The sequence below is a fragment of the Mustela nigripes genome, chromosome 3, assembly GCF_022355385.1.
Source record: "Mustela nigripes isolate SB6536 chromosome 3, MUSNIG.SB6536, whole genome shotgun sequence".
NCBI lineage: Eukaryota > Metazoa > Chordata > Mammalia > Carnivora > Mustelidae > Mustela > Mustela nigripes.
This window is the reverse complement of record NC_081559.1, coordinates 110,146,358-110,159,514: the sequence shown is the minus strand read 5'-3', so window position 1 is coordinate 110,159,514 and position 13,157 is coordinate 110,146,358. Positions and strand designations below refer to the sequence as shown.

The 13,157-nt window shown below is 36.0% G+C and overlaps 1 protein-coding gene across 1 annotated transcript in view; it reads left to right on the top strand.

The window, feature by feature from the left end:
- Positions 1 to 13,157, top strand: part of MAP3K2 (mitogen-activated protein kinase kinase kinase 2) — an 85,320-nt gene that overhangs the window by 59,463 nt on the left and 12,700 nt on the right. The window contains exons 9-15 of the mRNA XM_059394501.1: positions 189 to 268; positions 1,782 to 1,849; positions 2,440 to 2,532; positions 3,337 to 3,543; positions 5,498 to 5,646; positions 6,024 to 6,155; positions 9,649 to 9,778. Of these exons, the coding sequence (XP_059250484.1) occupies positions 189 to 268; positions 1,782 to 1,849; positions 2,440 to 2,532; positions 3,337 to 3,543; positions 5,498 to 5,646; positions 6,024 to 6,155; positions 9,649 to 9,778 (859 nt within the window). The remainder of the gene's footprint in view (positions 1 to 188; positions 269 to 1,781; positions 1,850 to 2,439; positions 2,533 to 3,336; positions 3,544 to 5,497; positions 5,647 to 6,023; positions 6,156 to 9,648; positions 9,779 to 13,157) is intronic.

Genomic DNA, 13,157 nt, shown 5'->3' with positions numbered 1-13,157 from the left:
ACTGAAAGTGTTTTCAGATACTGGTGAGAGTTGCACAGCTCGCAGTATACTAAAAACCACTAAATTGTGCACTTTAAATGGGTGAATTTTATGTTATATGAATTATATCACAATAAAGCTGTTTAAAAGAAACTGGTAACTTCTGGTTATATCACATTGAATCATGGAGGAACTCTTTATTTTTTTAGATGCTGGACCCATTGTCTTTAAGCAGTCCTGAAAATTCTGGCTCAGGAAGTTGTCCATCACTTGATAGTCCTTTGGATGGGTAATATTGATTGTAGTTTTTATTTTTTACTGTATACGGGTAAACGTGTATATATAATATGTGAGGAATGTAATTGATACTTGTTCTATACTTAGGGCAAATGAATTTTTTCACAGTTTGGACAAATCCCTTAACCTTCTGGGACTCAGTATCTTTATTAGGTAAAATGAAAACTTGATTATAATGAGTATTTCTGCTTACCATAATTCTATGTTTGAAGCTAAATGCAAACTTAGAATTTATGGAGTTTACTTTTAAAAATCCGTTGGTGGGATGCCTGGGTGGTGCAGTTGGTTGAGCTTCCAATTCTTGATTTGGCTCAGGTTATCTGTTACCCACCCCCACCTTTTCCATGTGTGCATGTGCACATGTGCATACTCTCTCTCAAATAAATTAAAAAAAAAATACTTTGAGTTTTGGAGGTTTCTTGAGTTGTTTCACCTGTTCATAATTTCATTCATTCTGGGACCAAATTAGTAGCTTACTTTCTTGGTAGTTGTGGCCCAGTATGTTGGCTGTCATTTAAAACTTAAGTACTTTGTGAAATAGCTGTTCAGAATTATAACCTGGGTGAAGTTACAACTATGAATTTTTTGTTACAGGTGTTCCTCCTCTCCTGGTATCAATAAACAGTGTTTACATGCAGCACACAGAGTCCATAAAAATCTTTACTTATTTGCTCTCCTCTGGGATTTCTTTTTGGAGCAAATTCTGAAAATATAACTAATATTTTATAGGAATACACATTTAATTTTCTTTCACCTGTGCATGTGAAACCTTTGTCTGTGCCCCTGTCTACCTCAAGATAGATACTGAAACATTTAAGAAATTCAGGAAAATAATGTAAAGCTGTATATTGAGCACTTAATATTTTAAAGACACTGTCCTTAGCACCATGCATCATACATACCCACTTGATGAGTTGGAAATTATTATCTTGTTTTTATAGATATGGTAAGTCTTAGTAAGTTGATAGGTATTCCAAGGCTGCAACTGCTAGTTAAGTGGTAGAACTAGTTTTGAAACACAGGTGTTTGCCAGCAACCATAATTCCAAAACTTATATTTTTACTGCTGTGCCCTATGGGTTAATTTTAAAAGCCAGGCTTTTGCCTCCATGCACCAAATAAGTGTTAAAAAAGAAGTCTCTTGGGACGCCTGGGTGGCTCAGTTGGTTAAGCAGCTGCCTTCGGCTCAGGTCATGATCCCAGCGTCCTGGGATCGAGTCCCACATCGGGCTCCTTGCTCAGCAGGGAGCCTGCTTCTCCCTCTGCCTCTGTCTGCCATTCTGTCTGCCTGTGCTCGCTCTCTCCCCCTCTCTCCCTCTGATAAATAAATAAAAATCTTTAAAAAAAAAAAGTCTCTTTTTCTCAGTTAACATTTCAAACTGAGCTCCTTTATTCTTATGTGTATGTTTATAGGTATAATTTCCACACATACATACAGATACTGATATTTTAAATGTCTTATTTACATACTTTCTGTTCATTTAATGTGACATTTTTTATTTTTAGAGAGAGCTATCCAAAATCACGAATGCCTAGGGCACAGAGCTACCCAGATAATCATCAGGAATTTTCAGGTTAGACTATCCATATTCTGTGTGTTTAAATATTTATGTCATTAGGGGCACCTGGGTGGCTCAGTGGGTTGGGCCTCTGCCTTGGGCTCAGGTCATGATCAAAGGTGCTGGGATCAAGCCCCGTGTCGGGCTCTCTGCTCAGTGGGGAGCCTGCTTCCTCCTCTCTCTCTGCCTGCCTCTCTGCCTCCTTGTGATCTCTCTCTGTCCAATAACAAATAAAATCTTTAAAAAATATATATATTTATGTCATTAAACAATGCTTTGGCTGGGAGGAAGAGGGGAATTAAAAAAAAAAAATTAAAAATGTGTAAATGTGTTTTTTATTTAAAACTAGAGATACTGGGGGCACCTGGGTGGCTAAGTGGTGAAGCCTCTGCCTTTGGCTTGGGTCATGATCCCAGGGCCCTGGGATTGAGCCCCGAATTGGGCTCTCTCTCTGCTTGGGGGGGAGCCTGCTTCCCTTCTCTCTCTCCGCCTTCCTCTCTGCCTACTTGTGATCTCTGTCTGTCAAATAAATAAATAAAATCTTTAAAAAAATTAGAGATATTGGACTTTTTAAATTAACATATAACTTTCTTATGTTTCAATAGACTATGATAACCCTATCTTTGAGAAATTTGGAAAAGGAGGAACATACCCAAGAAGGTATCATGTTTCATATCACCATCAAGATTATAATGATGGTAAGTTTCTGGCAATTAGACCACAAGACTAATTGTGACTCAAAATAAAATTAAAGACTCAAAAATAATATTGAAATTTTAAAATACCATAAACCATTAGAAATAAATTTGTTCCTAAATCATTTAGTTTTCTGTTGAAAACAGTTTTTTAAAGGAATTAGGTAACTAAAAGTATAATAACGTCTTAGGTTTAGGCCACCTTATCTCATAATACTTACCTTTCCCTTAAAAGAAAAGGTATAATTAAAAATGATATTAACTAGAAAATTACTCCTTGATGATGAAATTCATACTTGCTTTGTACTTTCAAGGAAAAAAAATGCTACCTATAAATTTTCTCATTTTCTTACAATTGGAAATAAGAATAAAGTAGATTTTTTTCTTCTTTTTGTACAGAAGTAAGGGAGAGCAATGATTTTATGAATGCATGTGTATGTTTTAACAAAAGAGATTGTTTGAATTTATATTCAGATCCTGTTTTTCCCCACTTTCATTTCTGCTTTTTTTTGTTGTTGTTCCTTACCTTTTCTCTTCCTTATACCTTGTATTTTCATTTTTGACTTCATGATTCAGTGTTAAGGATATTTTCCTTGACCTTTAAAAGAAAAATACTACTCTTTCTCTTTTTTTTTAATACTGTTCTTAAGTTTAAAACATGTAATCAAATAAGCATTGCTAGTTCTATTTCTTAGCCTTGTCAAGTCTAGTCACAAGACAGACATTTGTACCTTATTGTACAAATTTTAAATACATTCAGTTAGAACATGAGTAAAATTGTAAGATAATTATATTTTGATTTTGTAGGTCGTAAAACTTTTCCAAGAGCTAGAAGGACCCAGGGGACCAGCTTCCGGTCTCCTGTGAGTTTCAGTCCTACTGATCACTCTTTAAGTACTAGCAGTGGAAGCAGTATCTTTACCCCAGAGTATGATGATAGTCGAATAAGAAGAAGGGGAAGTGACATAGACAATCCTACTTTGACTGTAATGGACATCAGCCCACCCAGCCGCTGTAAGTAATAGAAATTGGCACAGTGAATGTTTAGTAGAACTTCCGCAGAACTTTATAGTATTAAAAACAATAAATACCAAATCAGTGTCAGGGTGAGGCACACTTCTCAAAAAAGATAAAAAGCATGTTTCTAAAGTTGGTTGGAATATCAGGTATAAAAGCACAGTATTACTGCTAATTACTTTAGCTGATTCTTTTCTCTTTTGTTAGTAAAATTGTTACCAACTTGTCATTTATTTAAATATGACCATTAAGATGTAATCTACTGGGGAGAATGGTGTGTAGAGAAATGATTATAGTACAGTATTTAATCTAGATCTTAAATGTGAGTAGGATTCACCAGTTCAGGAGGTAATATCTGCAGGAAGACATGCCATGTTCTGAGAATGGGGAATAGTTCATTTTTGGCTAAAGTGGAGAATATCTTACTTGAAACAATAGGAAAAGGACTACGATGGTAATTAAGGCCAGATTATGGAGTATTTGGACTTTATCATGTAAGTAGTGCATACCAAGATTTGTGCTCAAAGGTATTTATTGCAGCAATATTTGCATACTTCACATTCATCCCTTTTGTGCTAGTCTTGTCATATTTGACTTTTACATTTGTGACCTTGCTTTAGACAGCTATTTTTTGAAGTAATTAAAAATAAGAGGGGCGCCTGGGTGGCTCAGTAGGTTAAAGCCTCTGCCTTCAGCTCAGGTCATGATCTCAGGTTCCTGGAATTGAGCCCTGCATCAGGCTCTCTGCTCAGCAGGAAGCCTGCTTTCTCCTCTCTCTCTGTCTGCCTCTCTGTCTACTTGTGATTTCTGTCTGTCAAATATATAAATAAAATCTTTTAAATTAAAAAAAATTAAGAGAAGAACATTATTTCTGTAAAGATGTGATGTAAAGATGTGATGTAAAGAACATCACTTTATTTCTGTAGACCCAGGAGTTTATAGATAATAAATTATGTAGATCCGGGATTTTACCAGGTATCAAATTCTTAAAAGAATTGCCTTTAACCTTTCTTGTGATTTGTGAATTGCCTTTAACCTTTCTCTGCTGGTAATGAATTCTTTCAGCTTTCATTTGTTTGAAAAAGGTCTTTTTCTCCTTTATTCCTGAAAGATTTTTTTTTTTTTCTGGGTATAGAATGCTGGGCAGGTTTTTTTTTTCCTGTTAGCACTTTAAAGCTATTTCTCCATTTTCTTCTGGCTTGTATGCTTTTTGAGGAAAGGTCTGCTGTAATTCTTATCTTTATTCTTCTGTATTTATTTATAATTTATGTACGTATATTTATGTGTGTATGTATTTTTCTTTATTCTCCCCTCTGGCTGCTTTCAAGATTTTCTCTTGTTAGAATGAGAATGATACTCTTTCCAGCTTTCTGCATTGTAAGCAGATGGAAAAATAACTACAAACATTGCTGCAGTAAAGATTAGAAATAGTGCATCTGACAATCAGTGGTATTCTGGATTGAGTGAAAGATGCTATTACATTTTTTTTTAAAAAGATTTTATTTATTTATTTGACAGAGATCACAAGTAGGCAGAGAGGCAGCCAGAGAAAGAGAGGAGGAAGCAGGCTCCCCGCGGAGCAGAGAGCCCAATGTGGGGCTGGATCCCAGGACCCTGGGATCCTGACCTGAGCCGAAGGCAGAGGCTTCAACCCACTGAGCCACCCAGGCACCCCTGCTATTACATTTTTAATTGTGGGAGGAATATAATCTCATTGGAAAAAATAAGACATGGGGATATATGAACTTGTTGGTGCTTCAAACTCTCAGAAAATTGACTAAGGCAAAAAATTTTCAAAGTGATGATCATTGTGAATTAGAATGATCATGATTTTCCCTTATTATGTCTAAGCTTATTCAGTTAAGGATATCAGTAATGCAGTTATTCATTTAGTCCTTAACCATTTGTGTGTCGTCTGGCTGTTTCATTTTAAGATGATGTTCTTTTTTAGCACCTCGTGCTCCAACCAACTGGAGATTGGGCAAACTGCTTGGCCAGGGAGCCTTTGGCAGGGTCTACCTCTGTTATGATGTTGATACAGGGAGAGAATTGGCAGTTAAACAAGTTCAGTTTGACCCTGATAGCCCTGAGACCAGCAAGGTAAGAATCACTGCACAAGCTGCTTTGTCACATTTACAAGAAGCATTTTTACTAAATAAATATAACACAGTAGAATTTTTTATTTTTCTTCATACAGATTATTTGCAAAATAAATCAGTCTGTAATTAGATATATTTATTTACTTTGTACTGTGAATTGTTTTTCTCATTAAGTGCTCATATTCCTAATCTGATTTATTTTTGCTTTAATATACCATCAAGGACTGTTAAAAAAGTTACTGTTTAGAGACTTTAAAATGTTTATTCCTTGGGAAGTAAAAATTTCAGAATGAGATCACCTTGATGGTCCATGAAGTTCAAATGTTTTGCTTTTACTAGCAGTGCTTTAAAGACTTAACAGTGAGTTCTGTCTTTCAGGAAGTAAATGCACTTGAGTGTGAAATTCAGTTGTTGAAAAATTTGCTGCATGAGCGAATTGTTCAGTATTATGGCTGTTTGAGGGATCCCCAGGAAAAAACACTTTCCATATTTATGGAATATATGCCAGGGGTAAGTTAGTACATCATTTGAAAATAGACATCTTCTCTTTAAAGTCTTAGATGAGGAAAGAAAAACAAGAACTTTGATTATAAAATGTAAAACTATAAGGACATTTTGGAAGTTTTGAATTACAGCTGGGTAATATAATTTTGTTCAGTATCTTCATTTATCTTTGTATTTTTAAACTCATTTTTATTTTTATGTATTTTTTTAATTCATTTAAAAAAATGCTGAGGTGTACTAAAATAGGTTACATCCTCAGATTTCTCTAAATGCTCTTAAAATAACCATAGTAGCTGTTTTAATGAAACCAGGATCCAGTCCAGGATCACACATTACCTTTAACTGTTATGTCCCTTACTTCTTTTTTAATCTAGAACATTTTTACATGACATATATTTGACAGAGACTAGGCTAGTTCTATTGACAATCTCATCTCATAGATTTCTCTGATTGCATCCTCATGGTGGTGTTTAATTTGTTCCTTTATCCTCTTATTTCCTATTAACTCCAAGTTAGATCTGATATCTAAATTAGATTAGGAGACATACAATTTCTGGTGGTTCACTATTAGTGATGCGAAGAATGAATGTTGTATTCGGATGATTGACATCTGGATTTCTCCAGTGTAAAGTTTTGTATTTTTCTGAAGACCAAAAAGTAATCTGAGCTATTAGTAATGGCATATAAGAATATTTAGTTCCTGGGGTTCCTTGGTGGCTCAGTTAAGTGTCCAACTCATGGTTTCAGCTCAGGTCATGATCTCGTGGGGTTGAGATTGAGCCTTGTGCCCCACATCCAGCTCCACTCTCAGTGGGCAGTGAGTCTGCTTGAAGATTCTCTCCCTCTGCCCCCCCCCCGACTTGTGTGCTCATGTTTTCTCTCTCACCCCCATCTGTCTCCCTCTGTCGCTCAAATAAATAAATCTTTTTAAAAAAGAGTATCCAGTTCCATTTCAACCATTTATCTAAGGTTTTTTAAGACAGATTGGTAATCATTGCCCGAGTCAGTAGTTTCAGTAGGAGTTGCAAAATGTGACTTGTCAACTGTCATTCCTTCTATGTTATTTTTAGTATTTGTAGGGTACTTTTAATAATTGATTTTCAAGATGGTGTTATACTTACCCCTTTAAAAATACATGTATTCATATAATTTAACAGGTAATATATTAGGAAAAGATTTGATTTATGGGTCTTTAAGTGGATTGTTTATTAGAATTATATGTTTCGGGGCACCTGGATGGCTCAGTGGGTTAAGCCTCTGCTTTTGGCTCAGGTCATGATCTCAGGGTCCTGGGATGGAGCCCCCACCTCAGGTTCTGTGCTCAGCTGGGAGCCTGCCTCTTCCCTCTCTGCCTGCCTCTCTGCCTACTTGTGACCTCTCTCTCTGTGTCAAATAAATAAATAAAGTCTTAAAAAAAAAAAAGAATTATATGTTTCCTGTATCAGGTTGCAGTTTAAGCTTATGGGTCAGTAAAAACTGTGGATCAGTATCTGGTAGTGGTGGTCATAATCATCCTGTTTCACAAGATCAGCAGTTAATTTCTTTCTTATCATCATGAATAATTAATTGTTTATTTCAAAGATCCTGTTGACAAAGTAAATTTGTTTTTTTAAATTCCTTTGGAAAACTGATGGGTGGGATGTATTAAATGCCATAGAAATTTTGAAGATTTTTGACCAATATATATTTAAATTAGAAACAAAAGGATAATTCTGAATAGGTGTGAATAGGGATCCAGATTGTTGAAGATAAGATTAAATGGTTAATTGGCTAGAACTGATTTACATCACAAATGGAGATGAGTAATCTTATAGATTTAGCAATCTTAAAACTAAGCTAGGACTATTCAGGAAGAGTTATTAGATCATGTTTCTCATTAGCTCTGCTTGGTTTTATAAGAGCAACTATCTCTTCAAAGTATAGGCTGTCACTGAAATAATTTTACTGAAATAATAGTTCATCAACAATCTTAAAATGAATTATACATATGCCAAGTTTCATATATGGGCCAGACCTACATGATCTTAGCCTTACTGAATTTCCAAGTTTGTGAATGATGCTACATATTTTCTCTCATTAAATTTAGTATGATGGCTCTCTTTGTGCCCTAGATTTCATGCTTTGCTCAGATTGTTGTTCTATTTTTCAGTTTTCCCAAATGTAGCATTCTCTTCCTTAGTTTATCTAGAACTACTTTCAGAACAGAACCATAACTTTATTTTCTGTCCCTGGACTATCAGTTGATTTCTCGGATACGAGAGTTTTTTGCTGGCACAGTACTTGCAACGCATTCTGCTTGTCACACTGAAGAAGAGAACTCTTTTTTTGGTACATGGGAGTAAATAGCACCAGTGGAGCTGTTAGCAGCCAGAAGCCACTGGCCCAACTGCCCAAGGCCCAGAAGAGCCTTAAGTCTGTCACTCATTTTGCAGCCTACAAGTATTTAGGGGCTTATTATTTGGACAACTCAGTTCTAGGCATGTTATTTTGTGTATTACTACAAGTAGAGACACAGTAAATAGACTGAACAAACAAGCCACATTGACTTACAGGTGCTTGGCTGCTTAAGGCTTTCCACACATGTGTTTGCAGGTGTGAGTCAGCAGAATTGCATCTTGCTGTCCCGTCCCTTCAGGGATTGCTCATGAATATTGGAAACAGCAAATGGTTAAACCTATAAAGTCTAGGGGATCTACTTTCATATAATATAGTACACCGCAGTCTAGAACTCAAGGAAAGGCAGAAACATTTGGATATATTCTCTGTTTAAAAGAAAAGATTCTGTCCTTCAGGAAGAATTTTATTCCCATCTTTTAAAATGGTGATTAGTCATCAGATTCTCACATTGGAATCTAGAGTAGGGAAGGTTTTTCAAAATTCAAGTGCCAGGGTCTCACCTCAGAGTGATTCAGCATTCTCAGAGATGGCACCTCATCCTGCCTTAAAAAACATGTAAGAAAATTTGAAATTCTTCTTTAATACATTTTCACATGTTTTAAACTAGAATGTTGAGTATAAAAGAAAAACTTTAAAAATCTCATAATGTGTTTTGACTATTTAATCATATCCATTCTTTCTCTTAAGAAGTAAAGTAGCAGATAGCAAACAAAATAAACAAGATTCAAGTAGGGAATATGGAAAAGAGCAAGCAGGAAAAACAAAAATACATTCGGGGCAAAAAAAGCAAGAATTTAAAAAACATGATTTCAAGGAACAAGAGATAGAACCAACATAATCATGGAAACAAGGTCATCAATCAAAAAAATAGTTTAAAAGGCTTCTTTCAACTATGACCATATTCTTCCACAGTTCTAGTCAGGGAATATAGTAGAGTTTTTATGTTGCATTAGGTGGCATATAATGTCCTTACTGAGAATTCCTGTACTCTTCAGCTAAAGCCTCCCACTCACAAACTGCGGATCCTTTAAAAAATAAAGATTTAATAGTAGTTTTTATTTCAAACCATACTATAGTTTTCTTTTGTTTTCTTTTATCTTAGGGTTCAATTAAGGACCAATTAAAAGCATATGGAGCTCTTACTGAGAATGTGACTAGGAAATATACCTGTCAGATTCTGGAGGGCGTACATTATTTGCACAGTAATATGATTGTTCATAGAGATATCAAAGGTAAGTAATGAGGTATTTTTTTATTTTACTTACACAGTTTTTTTGGTGACTCTGAATGAAACAAGTGATATGAGTGAGAAATTTAGCATTTAGATTACTACGTCTGCCTTTAAAACATCTTAGGAAGCAATTCTGCTTTCTCACTGACACAGTCAATGTTCCTACTTGTCCTGATGTTCACATCTCCACAAGTGGGTAGATCATCTCTGGGGGGTCCACAACATCAGTAAAGTTCAGATGATCATGAAAATGAGACTATGTTTTCATACATAGGACATAGCATTAGAATATAGTGGTTAAGAGTAGGGGCTCTGACATCAGCTGGCCTGATGCAGATTTGGACTTGATCCATCATTGTATAACCTTGGACAAGACACATAATCTCTCTATGCCTCAGTTCCTCATTTTTAAGGAAGATAATAATAGTGTCTAACTCCAGGTTTTGTATGAATTAAATGATTTAATGTATATAATATGCTTAAAACATTGTATTTAGAAAACACTCAAAAGTTAGCTATGCTGATGACATACTTTATGTTGAGATCATATTTTTAAAGCCATGGGAATGGACGTCATTACCTAGGGAGAGAATAAGAAGAGGGAAGGAGAGAGGCCAAGACTTGAGCTTTGATGAACTCAAGCTCAGTTAAACTCACTTTTTAAGACTCTAAAAACTCAACAGTTTTCAGGGAGCAGGTATGTAAGGAAGTGCGTGATGTGAGAAAAAAGCAATTGGCTGAGGTGTTTCAAATTTGAGAGTGCTTAAAACTTTGTACCGCAGAGCATACCCAGAGGTCTGATTCTGTAAATATTGGGTTGTGACTCACATTTAAAGATCACTTTATGGCGCACCTGGGTGGCTCAGTGGGTTAAAGCCTCTGCCTTTGGCTCAAGTCATGATCCAGGGTCCTGGGGATCAAGCCCCAGATTGGGCTCTCTGCTCAGCAGTGAGCCTGCTTCCTCCTCTCTCTCTCTGCCTGCTTGTGATCTCTGTCTGTCAAATAAATAAATAAAATCTTAAAAAAAAATAAAGATCACTTTATTTAATCAGTCAGTAAGAATAAATACGCACACACATGCAGCTGACCCTTGAACAACACAGGTTTGAACTATGTGGGTCCTCCTATTTGTGGATTTTTTTTTCATATAAACTGTAGTACCATAAACGTATTACTTCTTTATGACTTTAACATTTTCTTCTAACTTACTTTACTATAAGAATATAGTAGATAATACATACAATATACAAAATACATGTTAAATGTATGTTATCAGTAAGGTTTCCAGTCAGCAGTAGGCTGTTAGTAGTGTCACATCATAAATATGGTCATATTCAGACCAAAGAGACATTTCTACCCAGTTTCTGGTGACAAAGTAAAATCTGCTGCAGAATGCCTGAGCCAAATTGCTTGTATGGGATGGAGCTTGCTAGTGAGTCTGAGAGAACAAGGACATGGCTCATGTTCTAAAAGAAATAGGAACCTTTCACCTCAAGTTCTGTCCAGCATAGACCTTACGAGTCAAGTGATAGTTTAAAGAACCACAAAGGGAAATTGTTTGAGTGAATTATTCTATTAGGAATAGGCTCTATTCAAGCCAGTTTCTCTTGCTTTCATAATGAGAAAAGGTACAGGAACTGAGGACAGCAACCCCTCAGGGGATCCTCATCTAACCTTGCCAGGAAGAGTGATAAACTATTCTGGTAAATGAGGTTGGAAGCAAGCAGATTTATAAGAGAAAAACTAGATATAAAATTGGATACGCAATATGATCTCAAGCTTGCAAAATTAAAGTATGACCTAGGAAAAGAATTTCCATATAATTAAGTGATTATTTCGAAATAGCAGGATGAGTGATGATTGTTTTCATTTGTGTGCTTTTTACTTTTTCTGTATTTCCCAAATTTTTATAATGTGCAACTTTTTTTTAGTAATTTTTAAAAAAAATTTATTTGACAGATCACAAGTAGGCAGAGAGGCAGGCAGAGAGAGGAGGAAGCAGGCTCCCTGCTGAGCAGAGAACCTGATGTGATGTGGGGCTCAAAGTGATGCAGGGCTCAATCCCAGAACCTGGGGTCATTACCTGAGCTGAAGGCAGAGGCTTTAACCCACTGAGCCACCCAGGTGCCCCATAATGTGCAATTTTTATTTATTTTTAGTTTTGATTTTTTTTTCTCATTGTACAATTTTTTTTTTTTTTTTAGATTTTTTAAAAATAATTTATTTGGCAGAAATCACAAGTAGGCACAGAGGCAGGCAGAGGGAGAGAAGGGGAAACAGGCTCTCTGCTGAGCAGTGAGCCTGATGCGGGGCTCCATCCGAGGACCCTGGGATCATGACCTGAGCTGAAGGCAGAGGCTTTAACCCACTGAGCCACCCAGCTGCCCCTCATTGCACAATTTTTATATGGTGAGGGAAAGGGAAAGATAGTTGGTTTCTTTTAAAGTTTAAACCCACAGGGGCGCCTGGTCTTGGAATCAAGTGCTCCATCAGGCTCCCTGCTGGGCAGGAAGCTTGCTTCTCCCTCTCACACTCCCCCTGCTTGTGTTTCCTCTCTTGCGGTGTCTCTCTGTCAAATAAATAAATACATAAAATCTTTAAAATAAATAAACCCATGAATTCATAATGAAACTTAAAAACTATTGATTATTGTTGCTAGAGAACCAATTTGTTATTCCATAATAAGGTTCCTTTACTTTGCTTTTGTGTTACAGACTACTACAGAGGACTAAATCCTAGGTGAAAGGAAACTTACCTTTATAGAAGCATATTGGCTAACAAATGAAAAAGGAATAATAGCGTAGTGCCATTTTGCAACCACTAAGGAATTACTAGATATAAGTACTAAATATGAACAATTGTTGACATCACTAAAATGTTGCTGGAGATAGTCCAGCATTATGTACTTCTTATTTGTAGAATAATAACATCATCTATGTAAACATTTTTGCCAAAGAAATTGGACCTGAATCTGATCAAGCGTGTAGATTCAGCTACTGAGTTTTAGAACATATATAGGACAGAGGAACATGTTAAATGACTCCTTAGGATGGAGTCAGCAAGATCTAGACCATAAGAAAGCTGTAGGAAATAACTTAGATTCATCATAAATTATGAAGAAAAAAGACATTAGAGGGAACGTTAGATTAGGAAAGACTTAAAAGGTAATTCAGTGAGTCTCAGTGTATGGACTTTATTTGGATTCGGATTTTTTTTTTTTTTTTTTAAATGTTAGTGTTCTGTTCAAGTCTTTTTATTTTTTTTATTTTTTTGACAGACAGAAATCACAAGTAGGCAGAGAAGCAGGCAGAGAGAGAGAGGAGGAAGCAGGTTCCTCGCTGAGCAAAGAGCCCAATGCGGGGCTCGATCCCAGGACCCTG